General features: G+C 26.0%; 2 protein-coding genes, 1 long non-coding RNA gene and 3 other non-coding genes across 20 annotated transcripts; 3 read left to right on the top strand and 3 right to left on the bottom strand.

The window, feature by feature from the left end:
• Positions 1–235: 235 nt before the first annotated feature.
• LOC408742 (fatty-acid amide hydrolase 2-B) lies at positions 236–5,579 on the bottom strand. Of its 3 annotated transcripts, none has more exons than XM_006563907.3 (8): positions 5,338–5,575; positions 4,649–4,745; positions 3,248–3,458; positions 2,864–3,067; positions 2,234–2,761; positions 1,776–2,165; positions 1,101–1,283; positions 236–981 (listed from the first exon to the last, which is right to left on the bottom strand). In XM_006563907.3, exons 3-8 carry the CDS (start codon positions 3,452–3,454, stop codon positions 883–885), a joined length of 1,611 nt encoding a protein of 536 aa, XP_006563970.2. In that variant the 5' UTR covers positions 3,455–3,458; positions 4,649–4,745; positions 5,338–5,575; the 3' UTR covers positions 236–882. The 3 variants fall into 3 exon arrangements, 2 of the variants coding, with proteins under 2 accessions (XP_006563970.2, XP_392277.4); XR_409808.3 differs by lacking the exon at positions 236–981 and adding an exon at positions 1,525–1,664 and having other exon boundaries at positions 1,150–1,283; positions 5,338–5,579; XM_392277.7 differs by lacking the exon at positions 4,649–4,745 and having other exon boundaries at positions 5,338–5,579.
• A 973-nt stretch (positions 5,580–6,552) lies between these two features.
• On the top strand, positions 6,553–26,177 carry LOC410936 (cytochrome b5 reductase 4). 9 transcript variants are annotated; one of them, XM_026439822.1, is made up of 13 exons: positions 6,555–6,819; positions 8,837–9,159; positions 17,829–17,957; positions 19,695–19,865; positions 22,082–22,182; positions 22,281–22,446; positions 23,473–23,735; positions 23,822–24,044; positions 24,409–24,703; positions 25,154–25,240; positions 25,308–25,466; positions 25,548–25,771; positions 25,992–26,177. In XM_026439822.1, exons 3-12 carry the CDS (start codon positions 17,873–17,875, stop codon positions 25,600–25,602), a joined length of 1,605 nt encoding a protein of 534 aa, XP_026295607.1. In that variant the 5' UTR covers positions 6,555–6,819; positions 8,837–9,159; positions 17,829–17,872; the 3' UTR covers positions 25,603–25,771; positions 25,992–26,177. The 9 variants fall into 9 exon arrangements, with proteins under 9 accessions (XP_026295606.1, XP_026295604.1, XP_026295605.1 ...); XM_026439821.1 differs by lacking the exon at positions 17,829–17,957 and having other exon boundaries at positions 6,553–6,819; positions 8,917–9,159; XM_026439819.1 differs by lacking the exon at positions 17,829–17,957 and having other exon boundaries at positions 6,554–6,819; positions 8,786–9,159.
• On the bottom strand, positions 10,468–19,688 carry LOC102656050. 5 transcript variants are annotated; one of them, XR_003304430.1, is made up of 7 exons: positions 19,545–19,688; positions 18,879–18,998; positions 17,678–18,005; positions 17,387–17,457; positions 14,315–14,582; positions 13,314–13,577; positions 10,468–10,927 (listed from the first exon to the last, which is right to left on the bottom strand). It is a non-coding gene; the product is annotated as an uncharacterized LOC102656050 (long non-coding RNA). The 5 variants fall into 5 exon arrangements; XR_003304431.1 differs by lacking the exon at positions 13,314–13,577 and having other exon boundaries at positions 10,469–10,927; XR_003304433.1 differs by lacking the exons at positions 10,468–10,927; positions 13,314–13,577 and adding an exon at positions 13,998–14,224.
• On the top strand, positions 10,774–10,863 carry Mir3718c (microRNA 3718c). Its single transcript, NR_127345.1, has one exon. It is a non-coding gene; the product is annotated as a microRNA 3718c (primary transcript).
• On the top strand, positions 10,950–11,089 carry Mir3718a (microRNA 3718a). Its single transcript, NR_039442.1, has one exon. It is a non-coding gene; the product is annotated as a microRNA 3718a (primary transcript).
• On the bottom strand, positions 10,956–11,066 carry Mir3718b (microRNA 3718b). Its single transcript, NR_039448.1, has one exon. It is a non-coding gene; the product is annotated as a microRNA 3718b (primary transcript).
• Positions 26,178–27,843: the final 1,666 nt, after the last annotated feature.

The following is a 27,843-nucleotide window of genomic DNA, read 5'->3' as shown; positions in this document are numbered from 1 at the left end:
ATTTACAATTATAATAATGTAAATACAAATTTACATTATAAATCAATAAATTGTAAAATAGAAAATTTTAATTTATTATAAAAATTGTATATATATATATATATATATATATATATATATATATATATATAATCAGTCATTGGTAAAAGAAAAATTATGATAGAATAATAGAATAAAAATTTATTTGTTTAGTATAAAATATATATGTATACGACATTAACATTAATACACATTATAAACATAAAATTTTTAATACTTTATCACATTACTGAAAGCACCCTACTACCATGTACATAATTCGTTTTTCTTTTTCTATCATTTATTCATTCATTCTTTCTTTCTCTCTCTCTCTCTCTCTCTCTCTCTCTCTCTCTCTCTCTCAATTCGTATGAAAATAGAAAATCCTATGTAGAGATCTATAATGAGGTATATAAAAACGGTAATTAAATACAGTGTAGTAGTTTACTTATGTACAAATGTTATTACTTCTTTCAACATGATTTTTGTTAGAAAAATGAATTTTTTAACATCAATTTATAAATACAAATATACGCATATCTCAATATATATATCCAATATATATATGTATATATACGTATAATTCACGCATTTAACAAAATTTAGTTCATAATCGATTATGAATCGATACGAAAATTTTTATATTTATCATATTACGTATATACGTATAATCAGTTCCTTTTCAATTCTTCCTAAAATATTTAAAACGTCAATATCTATTTTTTGAATATGAGTTTGTACTTTTTTTCTGGTATGAATTAATCAGGTGTAAATTAGTTTTCGAAAAATAATAATGGCAGAGTATGGTAAAAAAAATTTATGTACCATATTACGCATTAAATTATTGTCCAAAGAATAAATATATCAAGCTACGATAACTGGAGGTACCCAGCCTCCAAAACCTCGTTCTAACTCTTCAGCAACAGCTATAGTTAAACGATCTTGATGTAGGCCACCAACAATCTATAATGAATATAATTTATATTCTTATATTATTCTTATATTATTATATTAAAATTCTTATTTTAATAAATATAATGAATAAATTAATAAATAAACTTCTAAACTTATTAATATCATACCTGTATACCGATAGGAAGTCCTTGTTTATTTAAACCTAAGGGGCAAGCAGTAGCAGGCAAGCCCAATACATTAATAATAGCAGTGTATGAAAAGTTGAATGCTTTTACCAGCGGTTCATGATGTAATGGCGCTGCAGTTGGATGTGTTGGAAATAGAAATACACCATCTTCACCTAAAATATCCTATTAAAAAAATATTAGATTAGAATATATATAATATTTAAGAAAAAGGAAAAAAATTTGAATATTTATGGGTACATGCTGCAACTTCAATCACTCGTTTTCTTGCCTCGTTAACGCAACTACAAGGTCAAAAGAGATTTAAAAAAATAATATAGCTCTTTGCTATTCGAATGGAAAAAAATTTCATTCTACATGCAGAGCAATATTTTTTTTACTACTTATTAGAAGTAACTCGTGATACCGTAAAATAGAGAACTAGTATTCTGACCAGTTTGCACGATACGACTCGAGAAAGATATTACGTCCATTTTAATAAAGAGTATTGTTCCGCAATGCAATAGTAAGAAAAGAAGACGAAGAAGGTAGGAGCCAATTCCAATCCTGATGAGTTATATTACAAGTACTTATCAATGTATATAATATTGCATCAACAGTTTGTAAGACATCATTTTTATAGTTCATAAATGTAAATAATTATTTTTGAGATTATACCTGAAATTCTCGATAAAGTTCCCTACTTTCTTGTATCAGTTTAGTGTGTTGGTCGCTTCCATGCTTCACCGCAAATCTTTCAAACGTAGCAGTAAGAAGAGCTATTAATGTATGATTACTCATAAACATTGTCCATTTCAAAAATTCCCACCATAAATTTATATGACCATTTCTATTTGATAATTCATACGTGAAATCTTTCTCATCTTTACAACTCATATTTGCCATCCATAATGCAGTACTCTTTTTCAGTTTTCTAATATTGAGTTTAGTCACTTTGACTTTGTAAGCTTTTTCTAGATATCGAATCACTTTTCTCATTGCTTCTTTTATTTCTAGTTCAACTGGGGATGTTAAGAGTTGACCTCCGTCATCTTCCATATAATAGAACTAAATTAAAATAAACACTTATATATTACATATAATTATTCATAACAATTTAAGCAAATGATTTATACCTTGAGTTTCGAGATATCTACTTTTTCATTTAAATGTAATATATCCGCATTTTTATCTGCCAGAATCTTTAAAATAGGCGATAAATCTTGTGCATATCTGCACATAGGGCCAATTGCGAGCAATCGTTTTTGATCTTCACTTTGTGCACTCGGATATTGACCATCATTTGAAACTATTCCTGTAGAAGGTTTATGTCCGAAAATTCCATTAAAATAACTCGGTATACGAATAGAGCCACCAATATCCGATCCTATTCCTAATGGTGAACCAGCTGCTGCTTGTATACAACCTTCACCACCAGAAGATCCACCAACAATATGTCTAGTATTATAAGGATTTTTCGTAGTTCCATATAAACAATTGGAAGTTTCCCACCACATGGCTAATTCTGATACATTTGTGGTTGCTAGAGGGATAGCCCCAGCATCTCTCATTAATCTAATCACTTCTGCATCATATTTGGAAACAATATTCTTACGAACAGTTAAACCAGCTGTTTGTTTCATGTTAGCAACTCCAATGCAATCCTAGAAAATAGAAAAAATTTAAGTTATATATATATTAATATTTAAGATGCTATTATAAGATATATTTGTTATATTTTATAAAATATAATAAATAAAAATTACTTTTGTAGTAAAAGGTACACCAAAGAAAGGTTTCTTTTCAGCTAATATTTGAGGAGATGGAGCATTTTGAGATTTCAAAAATTCATCACACATTTTTGCTTCCTTGAGAGCATCTTCAAAGCGATCCTCCACCATACAATTTAACACTGGCTGAATTTCTCTTATCCTATCTATGTAAGATTGTACTATTTCTTCTGACATTAACTGCAAATATAAGTTTTAATGTATAAATATTTATTGATACATATAAATATAAATAAACATAAATTGTGATTAGTTTTAGTTTTAATATATTATTTCAGAAATATCTATAATTTATTCTATAGTTTATAATCAAATTTAATTTTTTTAAATTTAATTATTAGAAGATAAAATCAAATTTACCTGTCTATTTCGAATTTTAAAAGCTAAAGTAGTTGCACTGTGTAAAAGTATTAAATCCTTTATAGGTGGTTGAGATTCTGCAGGACCTTTTAAAAATGCAATAAACATGTATATCAATCTGGCTATGAATTCAATTAGCCGATGAATTGCATTCAATACTTGTCTTTGAGTCTTCATTTTATTCTGATTTTTGTGTTTAGTTGACATTTATCTACAAAAAATTAAATATATAGATATTAGATATTATATATTTGAATTATTATATTCTAATAAATATAATTTAAATTGAATATTGAACTAAAAAAAAAAAGCTGAAAGAAAATAAAAAAAAGTATAAAATTAATATATATAAAACAAAAAACTAATTATTATACATAATCATATACATTGTAACATTATAATTTTTTTATGATAATATATGTTTAAAAATATATAAATTTTTAAATTAATCATTAATATATTTATACCTAGAAAAAATAGAAAAAATATATTAAAAATAATATATAAATAAACAAAATTTAAATAAACAAAATTTAAATAAACAAAATTTATATTAGAAAATCATTTTAAAAATAATAAATTCTGTTTTTATTCTTTTATATGAATATGAATTTTATAAACAAAGGGAAAAAATTGAAAATAGAAATAAGAAATAAATCATAATTTATATTTATGTATTTCATACATAATTAATAATAATAATTATTGTGCAAATTGATATAATAATCATGTAAGTATATTTTTAATTATATTAATAATTATATTTTTTATCGCTCGACAGTATGCTCATGTTTCAAGATATAATATGATTATTTTTTATTTTAAATTCTAAATAATACAAAATTTATCCATAATACTTGTACTTGATACTTGACGTATCAAAAATGTAAAATATAAAACTTTAGGTATAAAATTTTCGAAGAATTCAAAAGGATGCTATTATTAATTTAAAAAAAAAAAAAAAAAAAAAACAAAGAAATTTTTACGAATGAATTTTATGGAGTTTATATTAATAAAAAATCAAGAGACTTATTCTAAATTATACGTTTATAAACGTTTTCTTTTTAATTATAATGTTTAATGGTTATTGAAAAAGATTAGTATATTTTGTTAATATTCGTAATGAAGTAGTATGAATTAATAGTTCTGAATTAATTATAATTCTATATGAATCAATTATATTCCATAATTATATTCTATGTATCATTAATTAATTTTAATAGAATTATTAAATTTCACGAAACTGAAGAGCAATTGCATTAATAACTAAGTAACTTGTATAATAAAGAACATCTTGCAATTACATACTATAGAATACCATATTAATCGATTAAATCATTTGAATTGTTATCTTTTTCTATGTTTACGTATCACTTTATTAATGTCGATTAATGAACTGACCTTGTGTAACAAATTATCTCACTGTGTCAATTTGCCGGGTAGGTTTTTATGGGAAACGCCGGTCGGTTTATCGATTAATCGGGCGTACTACGAGCGTCTGGACAGACGAACATTAATGTACACACGAATCACAGTACATTTAAATAAATTCTTTTGAAGTATATGAATACCGACAGCGCAACAATTTTAGCACGCTGTCAGACTAATAATGATGTAATTGAGGTGTTACGCATCAAGGCTAGTTACCAAACCATAAGAGTTTGACAGTGTTCGTCGAGCCGGAAATTAACTCGCTCCGCATTTCAGGCGATTGATCACGATTGAATTTTTTTTACCAGTTGAAAGTTCTTAGTTTTGAAATCATTCGCGCGTTGCAAAGAAAAGGTTTTGATTCATTAATAAATAACATTCGAAAAATTAGATATATTGTTAGTCGTGATGATTTATTAAACGAGTTCATTTAATGGGCACGGTCAATCGACTAGAGTCACGAAGTTACTCACATAACGGTGATTGAATGTCTAGACGTTTCAACGATAAATTTATGATCGAAAAACAAATTTTAAATGTATATTAGAAACAATTCAGAATTTTTCAGATATTAATCGTATATAATAAATTATAATATTATGTATAGGGCATTGGTTAATACTTGAATAAATGGAAAGCGTAACAAATAATATACTTACAATTATATTTTCATGAATCAGCTAGAAGAACAAGCTGCATTAATAAATAATTTGATATCATATGATACCTTACTAAAAAAAAACCAATTTAAGTCACAATTTGTCGAAAGCACAATGTTGCGCTTAATACGATGTTGCTTTTTCCGACACACGTAGTCGACTGACAACGCTTACACCTTCACCGGTTCCAACTATATAAGATTCGCGCAATCGCTATAGTTGCTTGCCGGCCTGGAACTTATAACCTTTTATGCCGGAAAGATGTTTAATAGGGATAGGCTGTAAGATGGCTGCCAGATAGCGGGAAGGAAATCTTTATGATAACAATAATTCTGATAAATTTATTAGATTAGATAAATCTTATTAAATATTTTGATAAACATATAAAACAAATATTTTGATAAATTTAATTTATTTTATGTATACTTACATTATATATAAATGCTTTGTTCTTAAAAATAAAGAATATTGATATTGTTATATTATTTTTTTAAAATATTTTTATGATAATAAAATTAAATTTAAATAATCTATGACTATTAATGTTTCATTAAAATTTAATGTTTAAATTTTATTTAATAAAACTTTAATTTATCATTATTTACTGTTGTAATACTTTTTATCTATCAGTTTAGAAAAAGTTTAGAATACAAAGCTTTACATGATAAGTTTTTAAAGTTTAGTATTTTATCTTTATACATTTTTTAAAACAGATGATAAATTTTGTATATACATTTATATATATATATATATATATATATATATATATATATATATATTTGATTTGCAAATATTCACATTTTTTTTTAAATATCTTTAATACTATTAATTATAATAAAATTTTAAAAAATATATTAAAATAACTATATAAAAAAAATCAATATATATTTGATACAAAATAATATTTTGATACAATACAAAATTTGATTTGTTATATACTATCTATATAGTATATTAGATTATTATATACTATATATTATTATACTATATATTATTATATTATATACTATTTACAATATAATAGATTATAATTCAGCCAATAAAAATTTCTTCAAACTTAACAATATTTTTTGCTCTTTATCTTTATTTATTTTTCATTTTATTTTTTACTTTTGTTAAAATCTTTAACACGCGTTTGACATGAAAAGTTCCAAACGTTGATTTGTAAGAAGTCTGATCATTGCCTTGACCGTCAGATGGCATCTCAATCGCTCATCCATCACGAATGTAGAAGAGTAGGAGTAAGAACATGGCGTCAATGTGCGCGCGCGCGCGCGAGTGTATGTGTACGATAGGGTGAATGTCACTTTGTGGCCACTTGCTTCCTTATCATTCGACAAAGAACGCTTATTATTCTTGGTGATTTTATTATTAGCCGCGTCTCGTGCTGAGTTAATAACGTAGCGTTATAGTGTAGTGAAGACTGGCTTCTACGTCTTCTATTCTGACATGCGGCTCACGATCACCGATCGTCTTTTTGAGGTTAGCTCATGAGCGTGCGGCTTCGCGCCGCGGTATTGTCTCACGAAAACGTCCGTGTTGATTATCCACATGTCTCAATTTCTAAGTTGTTCTTTTTGATCGTGTAACAAAATTTTTGAAGTACGTCGAATGATCCATTTGAATATTTTTAAGATTATTTCGAAATCGAAAAACGATTTGGGTGTCGCCTCGAATTAGTTAGCCATTCTGTTTCTACGTCTCATTTCATTTATGATTAACTTTGGTTATAATTTTATTATTAATATATAATCATATATTTTCATAATATAGGAATAAATTTTTTTTTCAATTTTGATTGAATATGTTTGGTTTCATATACGTCATTCTTTATTATTAATTTCTTTATTATTAATTAGAAAATAGCACTATTAATAGAAAAAATCATGCAAAATAAATCAACATTCCTACATATTTCTTTTTCATTAACATATTTCTTATATGTATATGTATATACATATATTCTTTCATATCATTTCTACGTCGAAATTATTAGTTATTATTTTATTAAATATTATGATTTATCTAAAATATATTATATTGATTAAAAAAAAAATTAAACTCAATTTTTTTTTAATTATATTTACACATAATCTTTATTTTTTACAATATATGTTTATAGTTATTCTATCGATTCAAAATTGTTTAATTTATTTGTATTTTAAGGTTATTACATCATCATTTGAGCAACAACTTTATAATATTTAAAAATATTATAGAATTCTATTATCAAATTACTATAAATCAGTAGACCTTATTCCTTTTATTTTTTTATTTTTTATACATTATATTGAGTTTTGTTATTGTCATTGTATATTTTTTTTCTTCACATTTGCTAACAGATTTATTCAATAACGCGCAATGTATTTCGGATATCAGTTTATTAAACCAATTCCAATATTGTATTGTTTTGTTCATTTCCATATATTTCTACAATTTATTTTTATTTTTTATAATATATTTTTTATATATAAAATTTATTATTTAAACTTTATTATTTAAAATTATTATTTTTTAATTTCTTATAACTTTTTAAAATACATACTCAATTGCTAATTTTAAATATAGATAATTATTTAAATTTTGATTCATTGCATCGATTGATGTAAATACATAAAATTCTTTTTAAACTTCATCATTTTATTAAAATAATTTGTGATATATATTAAAAAATGGGTGTGGCAAAAAATTTTTAAAAATCTATTTTGTATTTTTTTATATTCTATTTTCTATTCTTTATTTATTCTTTCATTTTTATTTATAAATAATGTAAAAAATTATTACAGCATTTTATGAATACCTATTTTCAAAGAAATATAATATTTTTTAATATACAAATTATTCAAGGAATTTAAATTTTCATTATATTAGAAAATTGAGGAAAAAATAATACGAATATTTCGACTTTTATTCTGAGTTTCACTTTTTGATATTTTTGATTATGATAGAAATTACATGTGCTTTGCGATAAATTTAAGTAAACGTTTCAAAACTTTATTTGTCCAGCAACCGCATGTACGAACAGAGACTTCCGGCAGTTTAAGTATCACCATTAAAAGACAATTTTATTTGAACGTTATCATGTTTAATCAAGATTATTTTTGATTATTATTACCACTAATCATAATAATGACTTTTATCATCATATTTTATTATTTATTATAAAATTTTATTAATTCTACTATTAATTTTATTCTATTCTTAATTCTATTCTATGTGCAATTTATTATATATATATTTTATATATATATTAATAATACATATAATACGTACATATTTTTAATTATTATTTACATTTTTTTGCAATTATTATTTTTATGGATATGAAATAATTGAAAGAAAAGAATTATTAAGGCAAATATTTTGTCAATAACTAACAAAAACATAAATTCCAATTGAAACTAACAGAATGAATTTTAATAAAAAAAATTTTGATTTTCATTCACAGTAATAATTAAAAAGTGAGACAAAGTGTAACAGTTTTTCTTGTTTTTCTCAGTTTCGATGCGCTACTATAAAATATCTCATGCTGAGAAAATACAAGTTATAAATTTACTTTTCTGTGAATTAAAACAAAAGAAGTCAGAATGAATAAATGTCCGGCTCAAGATCAACAAGAAAAGGTAAATGAGTTAGAAGTGAACAATGATGCTAAAGACATTCAAGAGAAGATGAAGAAAGTGGAGGTGAAGTCTTCGTCGTCTGTTAGTTCTTTGGCGAAGAATGCTGTACTGTTACCTAGTGGAATTGCTCGAGTAAAGCAATTTCAGGAAGCGAGAGCAGTTAGTCAAACGAGACCATCGTCATCAGGCTCTGCTACTGGTGAGCTAATTCATTGATTGTTCAGAAATAAATTTTTGGGCTTGACTTTTAATTCTGTTTGCTTTTATTTGTATATAGAAAATTCATTCATTATTTTATTTAGCAATTGAATTTATATATTTAATTCATTAAACTAAAGTGATGGATTAGTATACTTTATTTGCAATTTTTCCAATCTATAAAAATTCTTTTATATTTTGTTTTTTTGATATTATACTTATAAAAGAAAATTATAAGGATTTGTCCAATATTTTTTTTTATACTATTTTTTTTTCTCACTTGGATCTTATTTCATGAAGTTTGAAAAATTCAGAAGATTTTCATAAACTATTTTTCTTAAGTTTCATAAACATTAACAAAATATTAAAATATGTCATTTGGTTTTTAATATTTTATAATATTCTCATATATAATGATCTCTAATACTTTCTGACTATCTTGAGAAACAAAATCTAAATTTTAATATGTTTATATTCATGTTATTAAATATATAAATTAAAACTCAAATATTATCTGGTCTTTTTTTATATCACCAAAAAAATGTTATTAAGCATCACCATTTATTTTCTTTCATGTTGATATCATGTAATTTTAAATTTATAATTTAATTCCAAAGCATGAATTAATTTTTCCGCAAATTGAATCTTTCAACTTCACTTCGTGCAACTTGAATCATTTCCAAGTTTGTGAGAGAGTATCTGACACGTTTAATAAATTGAAACAATTAATTATGGCTAAACACGATTTAAATCATATCTATTAAGCAAACTTTGATTATGTTTTATTACGAATATTTCATTTATTGCAATTATTCGGCTTTTAAAAATTTTTGCATACATCTTATATTACTGAAATAAAATTCTATCATATTATTCTTACATTATATTTCTATATCCTCCTATATTATTCCTAGTTTTACATACAATATTCATAATATAAGAAATAAAATATATATAAATAATATAAATATAAATAATATGTAAAAGCAATAAAATTTCTATGAAAATTAATTTTTTTATAAAATTCTTTAAATAAATTGAATATACATTTATTTAAATTTGACGAAAATTGAAGATTCATTTATAAAATTATAATACAATAATAATAATTCAATTATAAAATAAAAATTTTTAATTCTTGATGTAATATTGTCAGAGTCCAGAGTTGTCTTAATTAAAATTTCACAAAAGTTTCAACATATACAAAGTTGAGCTTATATATTTTATTTTATAGATTCAAATAATTTATTATTAAGTGATACGTAAATAATAATAAAAATTTTCTTATATTGAAAAAAATAAGAAAATCATCTTTTAAATCAGGAAATGAAAGTTAAAAATATATTTAAATCTGGATATAAAAAAAATAATTTTGAGAAATAGAAATTTTATCAATCCTAAAAAAGTGGCAAGAAGATTAGAAACATTTTAGAAATATAAGATATAAAAAATTATTCTACAGTATTCTTTCTCATATCATTTCAATTTACCTTTTATCTTCAAACTCGCTTTCACAACTATTTCAACTTCGTTAATCGAATATCATCGATCGGAGATCAACAAATCATCCATTCATCCCAACCAATCGATTACAATCTGATAGCTGGATCATGCCCGGTTCGCATTATTGGGTCAGGATAGGGCAGGGCAGGGCCGTTTGGCAGGTACATTTTGTCCCCTGTCCTGTCCCGATAGTGAGAATTGGTCTTACTTGTGATTGGAATTTGGAAGAAGAAAGCATCGTGGGATTTGAAATCGACGTTTCATCTCTGAAAAAAGGATTTTTCTCATTTGAAAGTCGTTCCCGATTTACATTATCGGATCAGGATAGGGTAGGGCAGGGCCATTTCGGTATAACCATTCTGTCCCCTGTCCTGTCCCGATAGTGAGAATCGGTACTGAATCGAAATTATGAACGACTGTTTATTCATTCCTTGTTTTACGAGTTTTCTCATAGGAATAGTAGAATTTTTGGTTATCTGAATATATATTATATAAAAGTTCTATTTGAATTTTCAATTATTTAAAAGTTTTATCATTTGAATATTCTATTGTTCAGAAGTTCTACTATTTGAACGTCCTGTGTATAGAAGTTTTACTGTTAAAATAATGTTTGAGGAACGATTGCTCATTCTTTTTTTGTTATATGAGTCTCTTTGTATAAATAGTAGAACCTTTGAATATGTATTACGTAAAAGTTCTACTATTTCAATTTCCTATGTTTGAAAGTTCCATTTGAATGTTTATGAACAAAGGTTCAACTATTTGAGTTGATGCATTCAAAAAATAATAGCATAGAAGCTTTACTATTCAAATGTTGTATTGTAGAAGTTTTATTATTTTGTGTTTTGCTTTGTATTAATCTAATATTTTCAATGTTTTTAATGAATGTTCTAACATTTAAAATCTTTAAAAAATGTTTTGTATATTTAAAAAATTTTTTTCTATAATTAAGATAATAATAAGATAATAATTATATTATTTTTGCATCATAAAAGAAAAGAAATAACAATGATCACGAATCCCTTTTTCCAAGTATAGTATACATTATCTATTCTTTTATTTGTATTTCATAGTCATCGTTTAACTTCCAATTCTATAGAATTTAGTGTATTTAAATGCTTTAATCGAATATTTAATATGGGATTTAAATCCTTCGTCATAGGCGACAAACGTATCGGACATTATATTTAATTGGCTACATTGAATCTTAATTGGTTTAAATAGCCTTAATTTTTAATTCAGGAATTTTATTAATCGATTCTTTTCATTAAAATAAGTTGATTCAAGCATTTGAGTTAAAAAATTATGAGCAATGTTATAAGAACGATTTTAATTTACATGTAATTATATTTTTTGCGTGAATCTTACGCAGAGAAATCTTAAATGATTATAAAAGAATTGACTAATATCATGCTACAATTGAATATAATTTATTTCTTAGAAGAAAGAAAGCAAATAATCCTGATATAAAGTTTTGAATTATGTGATCGTCATTTATTTTATTGCAAAATTATGAATAACATATAAATTATAAATGATACAGCGAAAACAGAAAAATGTTTAAATCTTGTTGAATGATATTTAATGTTCTTTTTATTTTTATATTCTTAATTGTTTGTATGAAAATTAAAAAATAAATGAAAATCAAATATATGAATGAGCTTAAATGTCTTTTTAGATCTTAAAATGTTTTTTTATTTTATTTTATTTTATATTCTATTATTTCATATTCTATATTTTAAATTTTCACACAATTTTATATTTAACCCAAATTGGATTTTTTAATCAATTTCTTTGGTGGTGTGGAATGGTGAAATGGAATTTTTTTTATTTGCCGGATATCAGTTGATTATTCTTTTAAATGATTCTATTTTTTTTGCTTCTATGTTTAATAATGAAAATAGAAATGATAATACTATCATTGAATTTTCTATTAAATAATTTATATTTCATTCAATTGATATAATTTAAAGAAGTTAATTATTTTATAAAAATATGTTTTATAGAATAATTTTCTCTTATGTTCATAAAAATATATTAATTCTATAATAGTAAAGATAAAGAAACTTTTTTGTATAAAGTATCTGAAATTTCATCATGTGAGTAATAACATCATTATACACTTGACTGAAAAATTGTTCATGCTAGAAATAGCAAGATTAAGTTACCTCTAATTAGTAAAATTTCATGTCATTAAATCTAAAGTGCTTGCGAACGTACTCAATTCTGAATTTATGTCAGCTTTGTATACTACAAGTATTTTTAAAAAATACTTAAATGTTAGACAATCAAAATTTAGAATCTAATTTAATTAAATGACAAATATCTATTTTGTCTCAAATATTTTTTCATTGCTTCTGACAAATATGATATTATTTTTAAAATTACTTTAATAAAACAATAATTATTATTTTAAATTCAACAATGTTTCTAAATTATTAATTATTAATTATATTTTATACGAAAATTAGAAAGAAAAATTAATTAATTCTTTATATTTTTATTATATATCTTTCTCAGATGTAACCACCCACAGTTAAAAGAAAAAAATTGCGAAGTAATAATAGCTTGTATAATACTAAACTATGTCTTTAAATCCTCACTATATAACTCATCATTTAAATGTTAGATTCTAATATATGTGATACATACCATAATATATACTAAACAACTTCATAGTTTCTTACTGAAAGGAAATTATAAGGAAAACTATATCACACGGTCAGATATTCAGGGACAGTTTAACAATTCAGAAGTGAATGAATAATCAGCATTCGATCGAATTATGTAAAATTGAGAGAGAAAGATACCGAATTACTCGAGAATTTAGGATTAGGTATGTGAAAATATTGTATATATAATATTGAATATACTATTATTTCCATAAGAAATGTTGCTTCTAAGCTCTTCTTGAAACTGAAACAATCAATATATATTATATAAATAACATATATATATATATATATATATATATATTTATACATAATTTATACATAAATATATTATATACTGCATAATATATATGTATATACATATATATATATTTAAGAGAAAATCAAATATTTAACGTCATATTTGTGGAATGTATAATAAAGGCTTGGTTCATTATTATTAATTTATTTAAAAAAAATTTTATTCAAACAATGAAATATAGTAATAAGTCTTTATTTTTTATAAAATGATACTTATTAATGATAATACAAGGAAAAAATAAAAAAAAATTAAAGAATGCTTGAAAAATAAAAAACTATTCATTTCAATTAGATATACATAAATCAATAATAAATGAATTATGATTTAAAATAACATATCAATGGATCTATTCAATTTTCTTGTAAATCCTACATAAATGATAACAATTAAATTACACTGAAAGTAAATAGATACATAATTAGATATATAATTTCTATTTTAATAAAAATACTTGCCATGTAATAATTGCAGAAATAAAAAATCTACATATTTGATAATAGTTTCTCTGTATCTTTCTAAAATTTTCCAAAAAAGCAATCCAAATGAATCATTTGAAATGAGTTTTCTTTCAAAAGTTCTAAATAAAGTTTCTAATATCAAAAAAAAAAAAAAAAAATTCAATCAATCAGATTCAATGCTTTCAAATTTTTTTTAATAATTTCCAGAGTAAACAAACTTACTTATTCGAAAGTATTCCTTGTTTCAAATCAAGTTAGCTCTTGTTATCTTCAATTTAAGATGAAATTCGGCCAGCTTCACCCTCAATCACCGCGGGCTGAGAATCACGCGTTCACTGGCAAGAGATCCTGCGTGTTAGGCATGCCGTAGCTACTATATTGATCTACCTGTCCGAGGGCTATATCGGTCCGCGTGTTTGGTGCAGTACCTTCTAGTCCAGCGTGGGATCAACGTTTCACCCTGCTTCTCATCTATCGCGATCACGTTTCCCTAAAACACACAATATATAGTTTAGTGTTCGCGTCCATCGACATCTGTGAATGTATTTTGGTCAGTTTATCCACTTTATAACATTAACGTAACAAGACCATCACTTTCGTCTTAGACCATCTCTTTAGATCCGAAATTGAGATTGAAATTGAAATCGAGTTGAAAAATCATAAGGGATAGAAAGAAGAGAAAGATGAATTTTTTTAATTTCCATTTAGAATGGACCTTGGCATAGATATTGGATATTGCAATGTTGGATCCTTTTGAATAGAGAAATTGTGCGCGTTTTTCCTCGATATTATTCATCGGTGATTCTGGTCACTGAGGGTCACGCTGAAAGTGAGAATTGTTTGTCAATTTTATCTGAACAAGATCGATCGACGCCACTGTTGGTTGTTTCGACTGATTTCCGGAACTTTTCCTGGGGGATATTAAGTCATCCAATAAATAATGAGATTGTTTGGGTATGTATATTGGAGAAAGGAAATGAAAAATATTTTTTATAAATCCTTCGTGGTTTAAAAAATTGGACTGAATATTTTGTTCGAATTTTTTTGATTCAGAGAAAATATCTTTTCTATCACAACTTTTAATCGAAATTTATGAATTAATATTGGTTATGAACATTCTTCATTGTTAGATCGAGTATTATGCATTTATAGCAAATATATAAAATTTTCAAAAGTATATATTTGTTATAATATTTAAATGATAAAATATTTGTATTTTAATAATGTTAATAAAAATGAGAATTTCTACAGATATTTACACTCTAATTATTGAAAAAAATATCCAAATTATAAATTTATTAATAAGTTGGCTTAAAATATGTTTCGAAAAGATTTTAATTTTTTTTTTTTAATAAAATTTTAACAATTATAAGATATATTCAGATTTTAAAAAATTTACATTATTTATGGGATGAATTTAATACAATATATAAAGAGTTTATATATTGACGCATAATATTCATGTTCCCGCCGTTTTTCACGATTCACTTCCGTTCACATGATGGACTATGGCTTGTTTGCATTTTTTTGCTGTTGATTTGCGCGGGATCGCAATAATTTTTCGCAGTAGATATTTCTGATGTATTTAATATTGAAACTATTGAATAGAAATTTTGATTATTAATGTTTTAAGCTTTTTATAATTTTTTTTTTAAAGACAAATTGATTTATCAAAAGTAAATAAATTGTTTTTTAAATTGCATCAGAAGTATTGATTTTTATCTTTCTTTTTTTAATTAAAAAAAAAGTATAAAGTTATCTATTATATTTTCTATTATATTTTATACTATTAAATATTTTTTAAAAGATTTTTTAAAACCGAGTAATAATAAGTTTTATTACAATTATTTCTTAAATTAAATTTAAAAAATATTATAAGAAACATTTAGATACATTAAAATTTGTAATTATAACATTAATTATGGTTTGTATATGCTAGTATGCACAGTTTTTTCTTCTTTTTGTGTTTTTTTCGTTGCTTTTTGATCTTGTCACCATGTTTTCAGAACAATTGAGGTTGTTTTAGAAAAATTTTATCTGAAACAGTTAATTATTTTTTTATAATTATATATTATATACGAAATTGAAAACTAATTATTTTTATCTTTTACTGGAATTTATTACTTGGTTAACTTCTTTAAGAGATACACATGTGAAATAATTGAAATACTTTCAAAGAGAGCAATTCATTTGTTTATAATTTAATATGAATAAATTACATTTTATAACAATTCTTTTAATGATAAAATTTTTTTTTCTCACAAGCTGTTCCATAAAAACTTGAACACAATCTTTGCTTACATCTTGACGTTGAAGTTTTAAACGGTTTCTTTCTCGAGACTACATTTTTAATTTACAGTAAAATGATCAAAGTTATTTTAAATTTTTTGCATAATTACTTTTTTAGAGAAAAAATTTTAAAAAGTTTTAAATCTATTTCTTCTTACTGAATAACAATTTTATTTGAAATATAGAAATTTAGAAATATAATTTTAAAATTAATGATATTACTATCTATAATATCTGTAATATTAATTTTTAATGAAATGCATTAAAAATTATTATGGAATGGAATAGAAAATAAAAATAAATTTATTATAGGATAATCTGATATTACTATTTTATTATCACATTATATTATTATAATATCAATTATATAGTAGGTTTTTTATATCACTTGTTAATGCATTGCAATTTTTTTTTAAATAAAATATAAAAAAAAGAAAATCTAAGATATAAAAACATTAAAAATTATTGCACTTTTATCTTTTTAAATTCAATTTATAAATTTATATCGTGCATATTTAGTATTAAATATGAAAATTATGTAAATTGTATAATTTTTACTTATTTTTATAGTATATATACTAGTATAAAATTGTAAATATTAATTTGTAAACTATAATATTGTATATATATATAAAAAAAATAGATTTAATATAATCATATATATATTTTGGATTATTTTTTTTTTTTTAGAAAATACATTTGATATTGCACTTTTAATGCATTTTCTTGTACATTTTTATTGATACGCGTTTAATGTATTTACATATAATTACATTTGCATTCTGAATATATTATCTTAAGTTTAAATATACTTGCAAAAAATAGCATATTTTTTTATTGTTCTAAATGTTAAAAAAAAGAAAACTTACTATTATATAAAAATTGGCAAGTATTATTCTTAAAAATTATTAAAAAAAATCTTTCCTTACCATATTTATATTTAAGATGCATACCGAATGTAAAAAATTAAAAAAAAAAAAAGAATATAAAAGAATATTAATTTACCATTTTTACTATTTTCTTCTTTATTTTTTTAACCAATGGATGGCTAAATCTTTATGATTTCTTTTGTATACCTAGAAAAAAAAAATTAATTATTAATTTAACGATTCAAAGTCTTCCGATCATGGATTATATTAATTATATAATTTAAAAAATTATAATTTATATAATTATACATTCAATATACATTCAATAACTATTTCCCTTTTTTTTGTACATGCAAAATTTCCTATTTACTTATTTTAAAATAATAATTATTTTAGAATATTGATAAAACGTGTACGAAATACATACGTAGAATTGACGAAATACAAATCCACGATTGAAACGAGCGAATGAAATCACGACGACAATCTCTTTTCTTTCCCATTTCGCACGAAAGATCTTTGTTTGCTCAGGGTTGGTTGGTTGGTTGGTTTCTCAACTCAATGCAATTTCTATACAGGAGGATGGTTAAAGATTTGCGGACTGTGACGTTTCGATGAGAAAATGCCACGATGCTGCGGCGCGTCTTTGGTTTCCGTCATGGACGGCGACGGGTCTCCGCAGAGTCTTGGTTTGCAGATTCAGGACGGTCAGTAATTAACGATAATTGACTATTACTTTTACGCGAGCCTCGTTTCTGCGAACATGTCCATTGTGTTTTCCATTCTCATTGACCTTCGAACCAGAGGATTTCTCCACGGGTATTTAGACGACGAATTTAAATATTGTCGACGAATAAATAATAAATCTACTATCTGTTCTTCGTTGAATTATTTGATATTTTAAATTTAAAAAAATTATAATACATTTTCCAAACGACATTCTATGCAAATTTAATCTTGCTACATTTTGCATGATAAATTTCATTCGTAATGTATAAATATTTTAATAATTAAATATTATCATATAAATTTATAATAATTTCTTTGGGTTTATTTTTTTAATACAGTTGATGTATAGTCATTCAATGATTCAATTGTAACATGATTAATTATAAAATTAGTCATAAATTAACCTTGTATATTTATTTAATATTAAATCAAATAAAATATGTATCTCCAAAAAATTTATTTAGTTTATTAATTTGTCTATGGTATAACTTTCAATTGTCCATTATATAAGATGTGCATTCTGTTTCTAGATAGAACGTATAATAAATTGTTGTATGTGAATTAACATGCGCTTCATGTCGAATTACGTATTCATTCTTCTTCTCTTTTTATCGATCACTGTGTAGACGAGTTTTTTTTTCATTTGTATGCATTGAATTTGCGTCACATGCGAATAAATACAGGAGAACGGAATACAAGCGAAAATATTTCGATTAATAAATTTTTTTTAATTGCGTAAAAAGCGTAGATTTTCTATCAATTTGTTATTCGAAGTTCGTTATTGCAACGAAAATAATTACGAAATTAAATATATGAAATCGCGTTCCATTTGAATTCTATGATGGACGAAAAACGAAAGAAAATTTTCGAATAGATGTAGAGATAAAAATATTATTTACATTTCTGATAATATGACCGTTTTCCTCTTGAAGTGAAAGCTTTTAGAAAGTTAGCGAAGAGTCGTCGATCATATTTCCGCTAAGTTTGAAGATTGCGTAAGTTGATGGATTGATTATCCGCTGTAATAAACTTTTTTTAAGAATAAATATAGAATGGAAGATAATCGGGGAATTAAAATATAATAGCGAATTTCGATATTCGATATATTTATTCTATTGCAAATAAATTGAATTAGAATAAGAAATTTTCAAAACGCGTTAATAATTAATATTTCTTATAACTGAAAACTAGTAGAATTGCGTCACCAATTGTTAACGTGTTAAATATGCTAATTCAATTTCGATCTGAATATTAAGATAAAAAACACGTGGACAGTAAAAAAACAAACCAGTCACGAATTGCATTGTTGAAAAATATTTTTCAATAATACGAAAATTTTAATGTTAAATTTTTTTTGTAAACACTCGATGATCCTTCTATTTCCATAAAAATCAATGTCATCAATTTGTTACATTTGTTTTTATCAATATCAAATTATAATAATATACATATTTTTTCATTGTTAATTTCGAATTATAAGTTTCACGATAAAAATATGAAAAAATATACGCAAACTTGAATAATAATAATACCGAATAATAATAACAGCAGCCATGGATTCTCACCAAGAGTGAAAAAACGCTCGACACGATTCGTGTCAACGAAAATATAATTTCTAAAAATACGTTCCTCTTCTTCCATTTTCACGATCCCAATCGATAAATTAAAATAAAGGAAACAAAGGGAAACTGAAGCTGATTTTTCACGTTTTGCAGGCAATCCCCGAAATAAAACCGCGCTAGCACCCGGCCACAGTTTGATGGACTGGATCCGATTGGGCAATTCTGGAGTCGATCTAACCGGCGTTGGTGGTGTTCCACGGATCGTAACATTATCCGAGTTGGCCAGTCATAATAAGCAAAACGATGCTTGGATCGCGATTCGAGGTAACGGCTCTATTTAAAATAAAAGTACATTCGATTCTAGAATTTCTTTTTCTGTGCCGAGAGCAAAAAGCCTGCTTCAAAATTCATTATAACGATGATGTAATGATACGTTAATACGCGATACTCGAGAGACCTTGAAAATTGCTCTTACAACATTCAAGCACGAAGTTTTTTTTAAAGATGGCATTTTTTTATTTTCGATTTATGTATCTTTTTTATTTTTTTAAGTTATATATACGTATAAAATATTGTCACTTCTTAGATTTATTTTACAAATTTTTATTTTTTCGAATTTAAGTTTTAATCTCTCTTGAATATTGCAGAAATTTTTCACGTTTTCGTAGCAAAAAGATATATCTATCGTCTTTTCGTTATTTTTGCATAATTTATACTTCGCTATCAATGTTCAAATATTTATATTTCTCGTTCCTTCTAAATTCCAATTCGGTTAAATTTACGGCCTCGAAGACCGTATAAATCCCCCACTTTGCTCGATTACAAACCACGAAACATCTAAATTCCTGTCTAACTTGGAAACTTAACTTTCCTTCGGATCCGTTTCCAATAACAATTCTCTCGAGCAGGGAAACTCAGTTTCCACCAACCAAGATTATTCATTAATCTCATTTCCACGGGAGGAAGAGCGGTCGCGATCGAATTATACAATCGGATTTATCGGGATTAAATCGGGAGGAAAAGCAAAAAACCGGATGGATACGAAGAGTGATCTAAATTCATTTGGTTGATCGGTTTTAATGCGACTTTCTTGGGTTTGTGCATTATGGAAACTGGGCTAACGAAATAGGTGGGCAAGGACAAGCGAAGTCTTTATATAAATTGGAAAATTATGTACTTAATGGAAATTAAATAAAATCCGAGAATCTGGGCCAACGTGGAATTAAGATGTTGATTTCTCATGTAAAGTTCAAAGTTTCACTTCTAACATTTCGTTTTATTTTATTTTATTATTCATTTGTATCTCTAAATAAATTTTCACAATTTTTTAGTCATCTTCCTTCTTCGTTTTTGATTTTTTTCTTTTTTTTTTTTAGAATGTTTCCGATGAGAACTATGTTTTCATTATCTATCAATTATCTTTTCGTGTAGTAATTTTTCACCAAGTGAACGATGACTCAGAAAAATGGTCGTTAACAGAAAGCACGAGGAAATATCTCAAATATTAAACTAGAGATTAGAATAGAAACTAGAGTGATGATATTATAGCGGAACTCTAAACTACGCTCGAGTAAAGTAAATTAGGAAATAGAAATTCAAAATTCTTTCCATTATTAATATCACTTTTACGTATTACGAGGGTGATAATCGATGGAGAGGGGGGATTGATTGGATGGCGTAAAAGCGTGTTATTCGTGGGGGGGAAGAAAACGAACGGGAGAGGGAAGGAAACGATATAGGGCAACCGTTGAACGTCCGCTTTTAGTTTGATTAAAATTTACTTTCCCCCGTCCATTGTTCCCAACGTTCAATATTTATTTTTATTCCTGTCACGATCCCTGCGCCGCCTGCCTATTTTAATTCCTACCGTATGAAATTCGCCGGCGTATTTTTGCGATCGCGCGTGATCCGACATACGAAATCAACGATGATTCAGAAAAATGATGAGGAAATAATGCTTCGATCATTATGTTGAATAATTAAAAAAGTAATGATACGTGAAAAAAAAAAAAGAAAGATAAGAGATAAATTAAAGACGAATTATATATCGTATAATTGTATAATGAATTCGTATAATGAAGAAAGGAATAAATATTTAAAATATAATAATGAATTCGAGCAACTTTCAAGGTCGTATGTTAAAATCAATTATTATGATCATTAAAAAAAAGTTGACTTCCGTTTCTTATTGATAAAAAAAAATGTTTTGCAAAATTATACATGCATAGAGTGATAATATATTTATAACATGCAATAGTTAAATTCAATTTATTCGAAATAAATTTCAAAATCAATCAATCTCTTTTCATTTAAAAGAATGATATGATGATCTTTATATTTCTCCGTTGAAAAAAATAAAAAAAAAAAAAACTCTTCATTTTTTGTGAACATAGCAATTTGCTTTCCTATTTGTTCTCCTCCTAAATTTTGAAATTTACCAATTTTTTTCTCAAACTATTAGTAAATGGTACAATTTATAAAATATTTATAAAAATACTTTTAAGAGTAATGTAACGTAACAATTACGTTTCAATTTTCAGGAATCGTGTTCAACGTGACACGTTACATGGATTTCCATCCAGGAGGGATAAGCGAGTTGATGAGAGGGGTCGGCAAAGATGCGACCAAACTGTTCGAAAGCGTGAGTCCAATCAATATCCAATCTATCAACGATCAACGAGACGATCCCTCGTACGATCGACGTTTTATTTTTACGTACCCATAGATCGTCCGTTGCAGGTGCACGCTTGGGTCAACTATCAGAGTATCCTTCAGAAATGCGTGGTGGGAAGGCTGAGCCGTGGCTCGATCACCGGTTCCTCCTCGTCCTCGATGGAAAACCCTGCCTCGGCCACCACCAATTGTTCATCGACCGCGCAGAACCTGATAACAACAAGTTGCACGAGTGAGTAGAGAAAGAGGACCACCTACTCATTGTGTCGTTCGTTGCGATAAACGAGAATGCCCGGGGAAAGAGGGAGAACCATTCTTTCTATGGTGTATTGTATCAATACGAGGAAAGAGAGAGAAAGAGAGAGAGAAAAGGAAAAAAAAGGAATGCTTGTCGACTTTTAAAATGATTTTATATAAAAGAAATAGATGTAGGAAAAAAAAGGTTGATAAAGATTCTGTGAATCCGTACTTTGTTGAATCCGTTAGGATATATGAATGTATATTGAAGATGTTTGTTGATTGAAGAAATGATGATAGATTGATTGTGATGAATGTTGTAAGTATGAAAAAGAATCTGAAATGTTCAAGCCAATGAAAATGGATTATTATGAATATTAGATTCATGATTTAAGATATAGTTACAAAGTTTATGTAGAAATCACAAGTTGTAGTATCATTGATTGCGTTATAATACTGTTTAACTTATTCTATTTTTATGTTTTGTGCTATTTGTTGAATGAATGTAAATGTTGAGATATGAATTATGAATGTAACATTTATAAGTAGTTAATGGAAGGAAAAAATAAATATTCTAATGATTCTAAATGATTGAATGTCATTTGGAAATATTGAAAAATATAAGTTTAATATTGAATGCAATGTTTGGTTATGTATAATATTAATGGGGGAGAAATAAAAATAAATATTCATAAATCTTTAAGATGATTTTACGTCATTTGTTGAGATTTAAATTTTGAGAGATATGAATTTTCAGATGCAATGTTGTGATTTACTGAATAGATTTAAGAATTCAAAGGATAGAATAATATATACTGAAGAATTAAAAGATCAAGAAAGTTGAAATTTGAAAAAGAGTAGAAAAAGAGAAAAGGCTTTCTGTTTCTATTTAAAGTTAATAGTTTGGATTATTGTCTTGTTGGAATTTATGTAGAAGAAGTAATAAAATATTAATATTGATATAAAAAAAAAAGAAAGGAATTCAAAGATATTTTGAAAACTAAAAGATATAAATTTTTAGCTCATAGCACCAGTCAAGAAAACGTGTCAGACGGTGACTTGTCGAATATAAAAATGGATTGGAGGCAGACATCCAACACGATCACGTTATTTTACCAAACTGTTCGAGATTATCCTGGTGTGAGCTATCAATTAAGCAGGATAAGCGACTCGAAGTTGATATTCAAATTATTTTTCGAGAAAGACATAATAACGCATCAGCTGGAACTGATAGCGGAAATAAAATGGCCGCCGATGTGGACCAGAAATTTTGACACGATGGAGGTGGTGTATTTTTCAATTCCATTTTGTTAAATAAGAATTTAAGATTTAAAAAATAAACAATTCAATTTTACTTCTTTCCTTTGTAGATCGATTTTACATTTACGAAGCAGAAGAAAGAGATATGGAAATCTCAAGGCAGTCAAACGATATCCAGGGAGACAAATACGAATAGTCGAATTTACAAGGAATACGAAGTTGTTACGAATAAACCCCTTTCCAAATTAGTTCACCTATTAGTCGTTCGAGCGAAAAACTTTTTGCAAGTGGTGCCCATTGGCAGACACGTAGAAGCCAAGATGAACGTCATGGGTACATATTTGTTTCTTCCATTAGCTTTCCTCTAAAATCTCATCAAACATTTTATAATTGTGATTCATTGATTCGTTGGTTTAATAAATTTCAGAAAAACAAGGCATATTAAATAAGTATTTGCTAAGAACATCGTTAAATTTCAAATTTGCATATTCTAATATAATAATATAACAGTTTGTATATTATCATAAGACGTACTTTTATAAGAACTTGAAAATTTATTTATTCTTTGAAGATCAACTTGAGAAACTTATTAATTAACTTGAAATCAAAAGAAAATTTCAATATTTTCACTTCGTTTCTATAAACTTTTTATAATTAAACTTTTCATTCATCAAAATTAACAAATATTTTATTTCAGGGATGGAAGTATCACGATCGTACACGCCTGTCCCACCGTGCCTTCACCCTGACGACACAGTGCCGAATTACAAATCCGATTGTCTGTGTTTAATGATCAAAAGATATCCCCAAGGTGCTCTCAGTCCGTCCATAACCGCTCTTCAGATTGGCCAAACCTTCCTCTTGAGCAATGCTTTAGGTGCCTTTGTAATAGAATCCTTCGATCGTTATTCTGTCATTCACATGCTCGCGGGTGGCACCGGTTTGACAGCGATGCTTGGCATCATTCAACGAGCTTTGGCCAGACGCAGCGTGTCAGTATCTCCTTCGAATCATTATTCGATATTTATAGAGTTTGTTATACAGGGTGGGCCGGATAAAAATGGATATCTTGCATGCCATTTTTTTAAATGTATTTATAAATGTAAAGTATAGAATTAGTATGAGAAAAAAAATTTGTCGAATAAGTATTTTTTGATGAAAGAAGTAAGATTTTATTGGATCATCTAGTTGAGAGCTCATCTGTTTGAATCATGTGGTGATGAAATGTTTTTGTGCATGAAAGATTTTTGGCATGGTCGAACCTATATCTCTTGAAATTGTATTAAATCTGGCATAACCTGATATGTTCTGCGAAATTGCAAGTAGTTTGTTAGATTTATAGACCACTTGTTAAATCATAGATCACCAATGTTAATTTATCACAGTTTTCACCAACCTTTGTTTCGTTTAATAATTTTTTTTCTATATTGGAATCTTTTCAGGAAGACTATAAACTTACTTAACTTCAATAAAAATGAAGATAGCATGTTTTACGTGGCGGAGTTAGAAAAGGCTAGTGCAGATAAAAAGTAGGTACATTAATTTATTATTTTTCGTAATTTCATTGTCTTTGAATGAAACAATGATACGTTTCAGATTAAAAGTCACACATATCCTTTCACAAGCTGATAGCACATGGGCGGGTAGACGTGGCACGATATCAGATGATTTATTAAAGGAATTAGTCGCAGAAACTTCCCCTGATGCGTGTGTTTTCACCTGTGGACCTCCAGGATTCATACAATCCGCGAAAAAGTAAATGAAAATTATTTTTAACAATTTCTTTTTTTTTTCTTCTGATTATTTAATTAAAATTTTGAAATATATATTTTTTAGATCTCTTCAAAAACTTGACTGGAAACCCTATCAAATGTACGAATTTGACGATTAAGTGCACTCATCGAGAATATATCTATATCTCTTTTGATACCAAATATGATGATGGAAACATTGGTATTTCTTTGAGAAAAATAATTATCGTATCGTGTTGTCGAATTTTTAAAAAGAATCTTTTGGATACTTTTACTCCTATTTCCGCCCACAGCCTCAATATCGTGCATGTGAGTTCATTAAAAATGAATTTCGAATATATTAAATAACTTTGAAAAGTGAGCACATTTTATTTTCAAGAATTAACATAAATATATATATATATATCATGTATTATATATTTAATATGAATATATATATAAATAAATTTTAAATATACAAAATAAAATTTTATTAAAATTTACATATCGAATCTGTTAAAAAAAATTCATGTTTCTTTTTCTTTTATAGAACTGGATGTCTTCCTTTTGTGTCATTTCTTCGATTTAATTTCGTCAAGTTCTTTCGCAAAAGATTGTGTCAAATGCGCACGAGAGACAAATTTCTATTTAATGCAAATGCTCACTCTTTGTATTATATCTGCAAAATTCAAAAAAAAGAGAAAAACGAGAAAAATATATAAGAAAAAAAAAAAAATAGGAGTAAGGGTCACAGATGAAAGTCTTTGGATTCTATGGGACGAATTGTGCGTATAAGCGTCCATGAAATGTACTTTCTATATGAAAACAAATTATTTTTACAAATGTCTTTTAATCTATCATCCAGAGAATTGTATTTTGAACGATTTATCCAGATATATTCACAAATATCTTTGGACTCAAAAACCAATTCGAAACGATCATGGTGCTATTTTTTAATCCTTTCGTGCTCGATTTTGCGTATAAGATACACTTCACATACTTGATACTTTAATAGTGCAACTATCGAATCCATTAAAAGATAAAAATATAATTATATATATAAAGAAACAGAAAAAAGAAATTATATCATGAAATGGTTAAATAAATATATATTTCTTAACCATATTCAAGAAAACTTATCTTTATTTATTCTTTACGAAAAAGATAAAGATATTTAATTTCTATGTAAAAAATTAGAATGATAATTAAAAAAAAATTCCTTTCCTTTCGAAATAAATTGTGTGCCAAACAGAGGCCTTAGAACTCTGAATGAAGAACTCATATAACCAATAATATGGCCTAATCATGTTAAGTGTTATTAGTCATTTATTAGATCTTAATTGACTTAAAATTTATAGACAGATAGAAAAATATCAATAATAATCCATTAAAATTTTTAATTTGATCGAACACCAACACAACACGAATAATATTGTTCAATACTTTTAACTGAATCTATCTAGTTTTTATAAAATAACTTATAAAGTAATTTCTAAGTTTCGATTTTCGATCTACAAAAATAAAAATTAAAAAAAAATATTTAAATTCTCAGGTGTGTGTCTAGATGAATTTAAGACCTAACAAATGGCTAAGATCTAACGCATTAGAAATATTTTATAATTAACCTCGTAGCGCAAGTGTCAGAATTATAATTCTTCGATCCTACCTGTAATACGAGAATTGAAATGGTATGATAAAAAATGATAGACGAGAAATCCTTGAAGAATTTTTATCGATGAAGTTTTCGTCAGATTTGATCGTGTAAAATGATCAAGTTGATCGTGTTAGAAAAAGAAAAAATACTTATATATTTCGATGTTGAAAAGCGATGCGGATAGTTTTATTCAAGCATATTCGAGTACGGACCACTTTCTGCATTTACGTACATGTTAAATACGCCTATGTGTATGTATATGTGTGTACATAGTTGTTACCAGAAATAAATGAATATTTGATGGCTACTTGTCATACTTTTCTTTATTTACTTCTCTTAATTTCCTTTCATCTTTGAAAATTTTCGAACATATTTTACTTGGGATCTAGAATTTCATATTTAAAAGTTTCGCGACATTTTTATTTATGAGAGAAGTTTGCCAAGTCGAAAATTTGAAAAGTTTGGAACTTCACAGGTGACGCTGGTGAAGAAGTAATTTTCATGTTTTGAAAAGAAAACGATTCATAAGGGTGAGAACATTTTTTTAAAAGAAACGAAGTTTTCATATTATCGTGAATATTTTAAAAAAGGAAAAAAAGAAGGATTAATAAAAGAATAAAATTAAAAAAAAAATAAAATTGTCTGATTTTTGATATAAAAAGAATTTAAAAATTTTTTAAATATGTTTTTCAAAAATTCATCACCATTATCTTTCACTTTGTGAAGTTTTATTTTTTTGATGACGTTA

The sequence above is a fragment of the Apis mellifera genome, linkage group LG3 (genome assembly GCF_003254395.2).
Source record: "Apis mellifera strain DH4 linkage group LG3, Amel_HAv3.1, whole genome shotgun sequence".
NCBI classification, from domain to species: Eukaryota; Metazoa; Arthropoda; class Insecta; order Hymenoptera; family Apidae; genus Apis; species Apis mellifera.
This window is presented reverse-complemented; position numbering and strand designations above follow the sequence as displayed.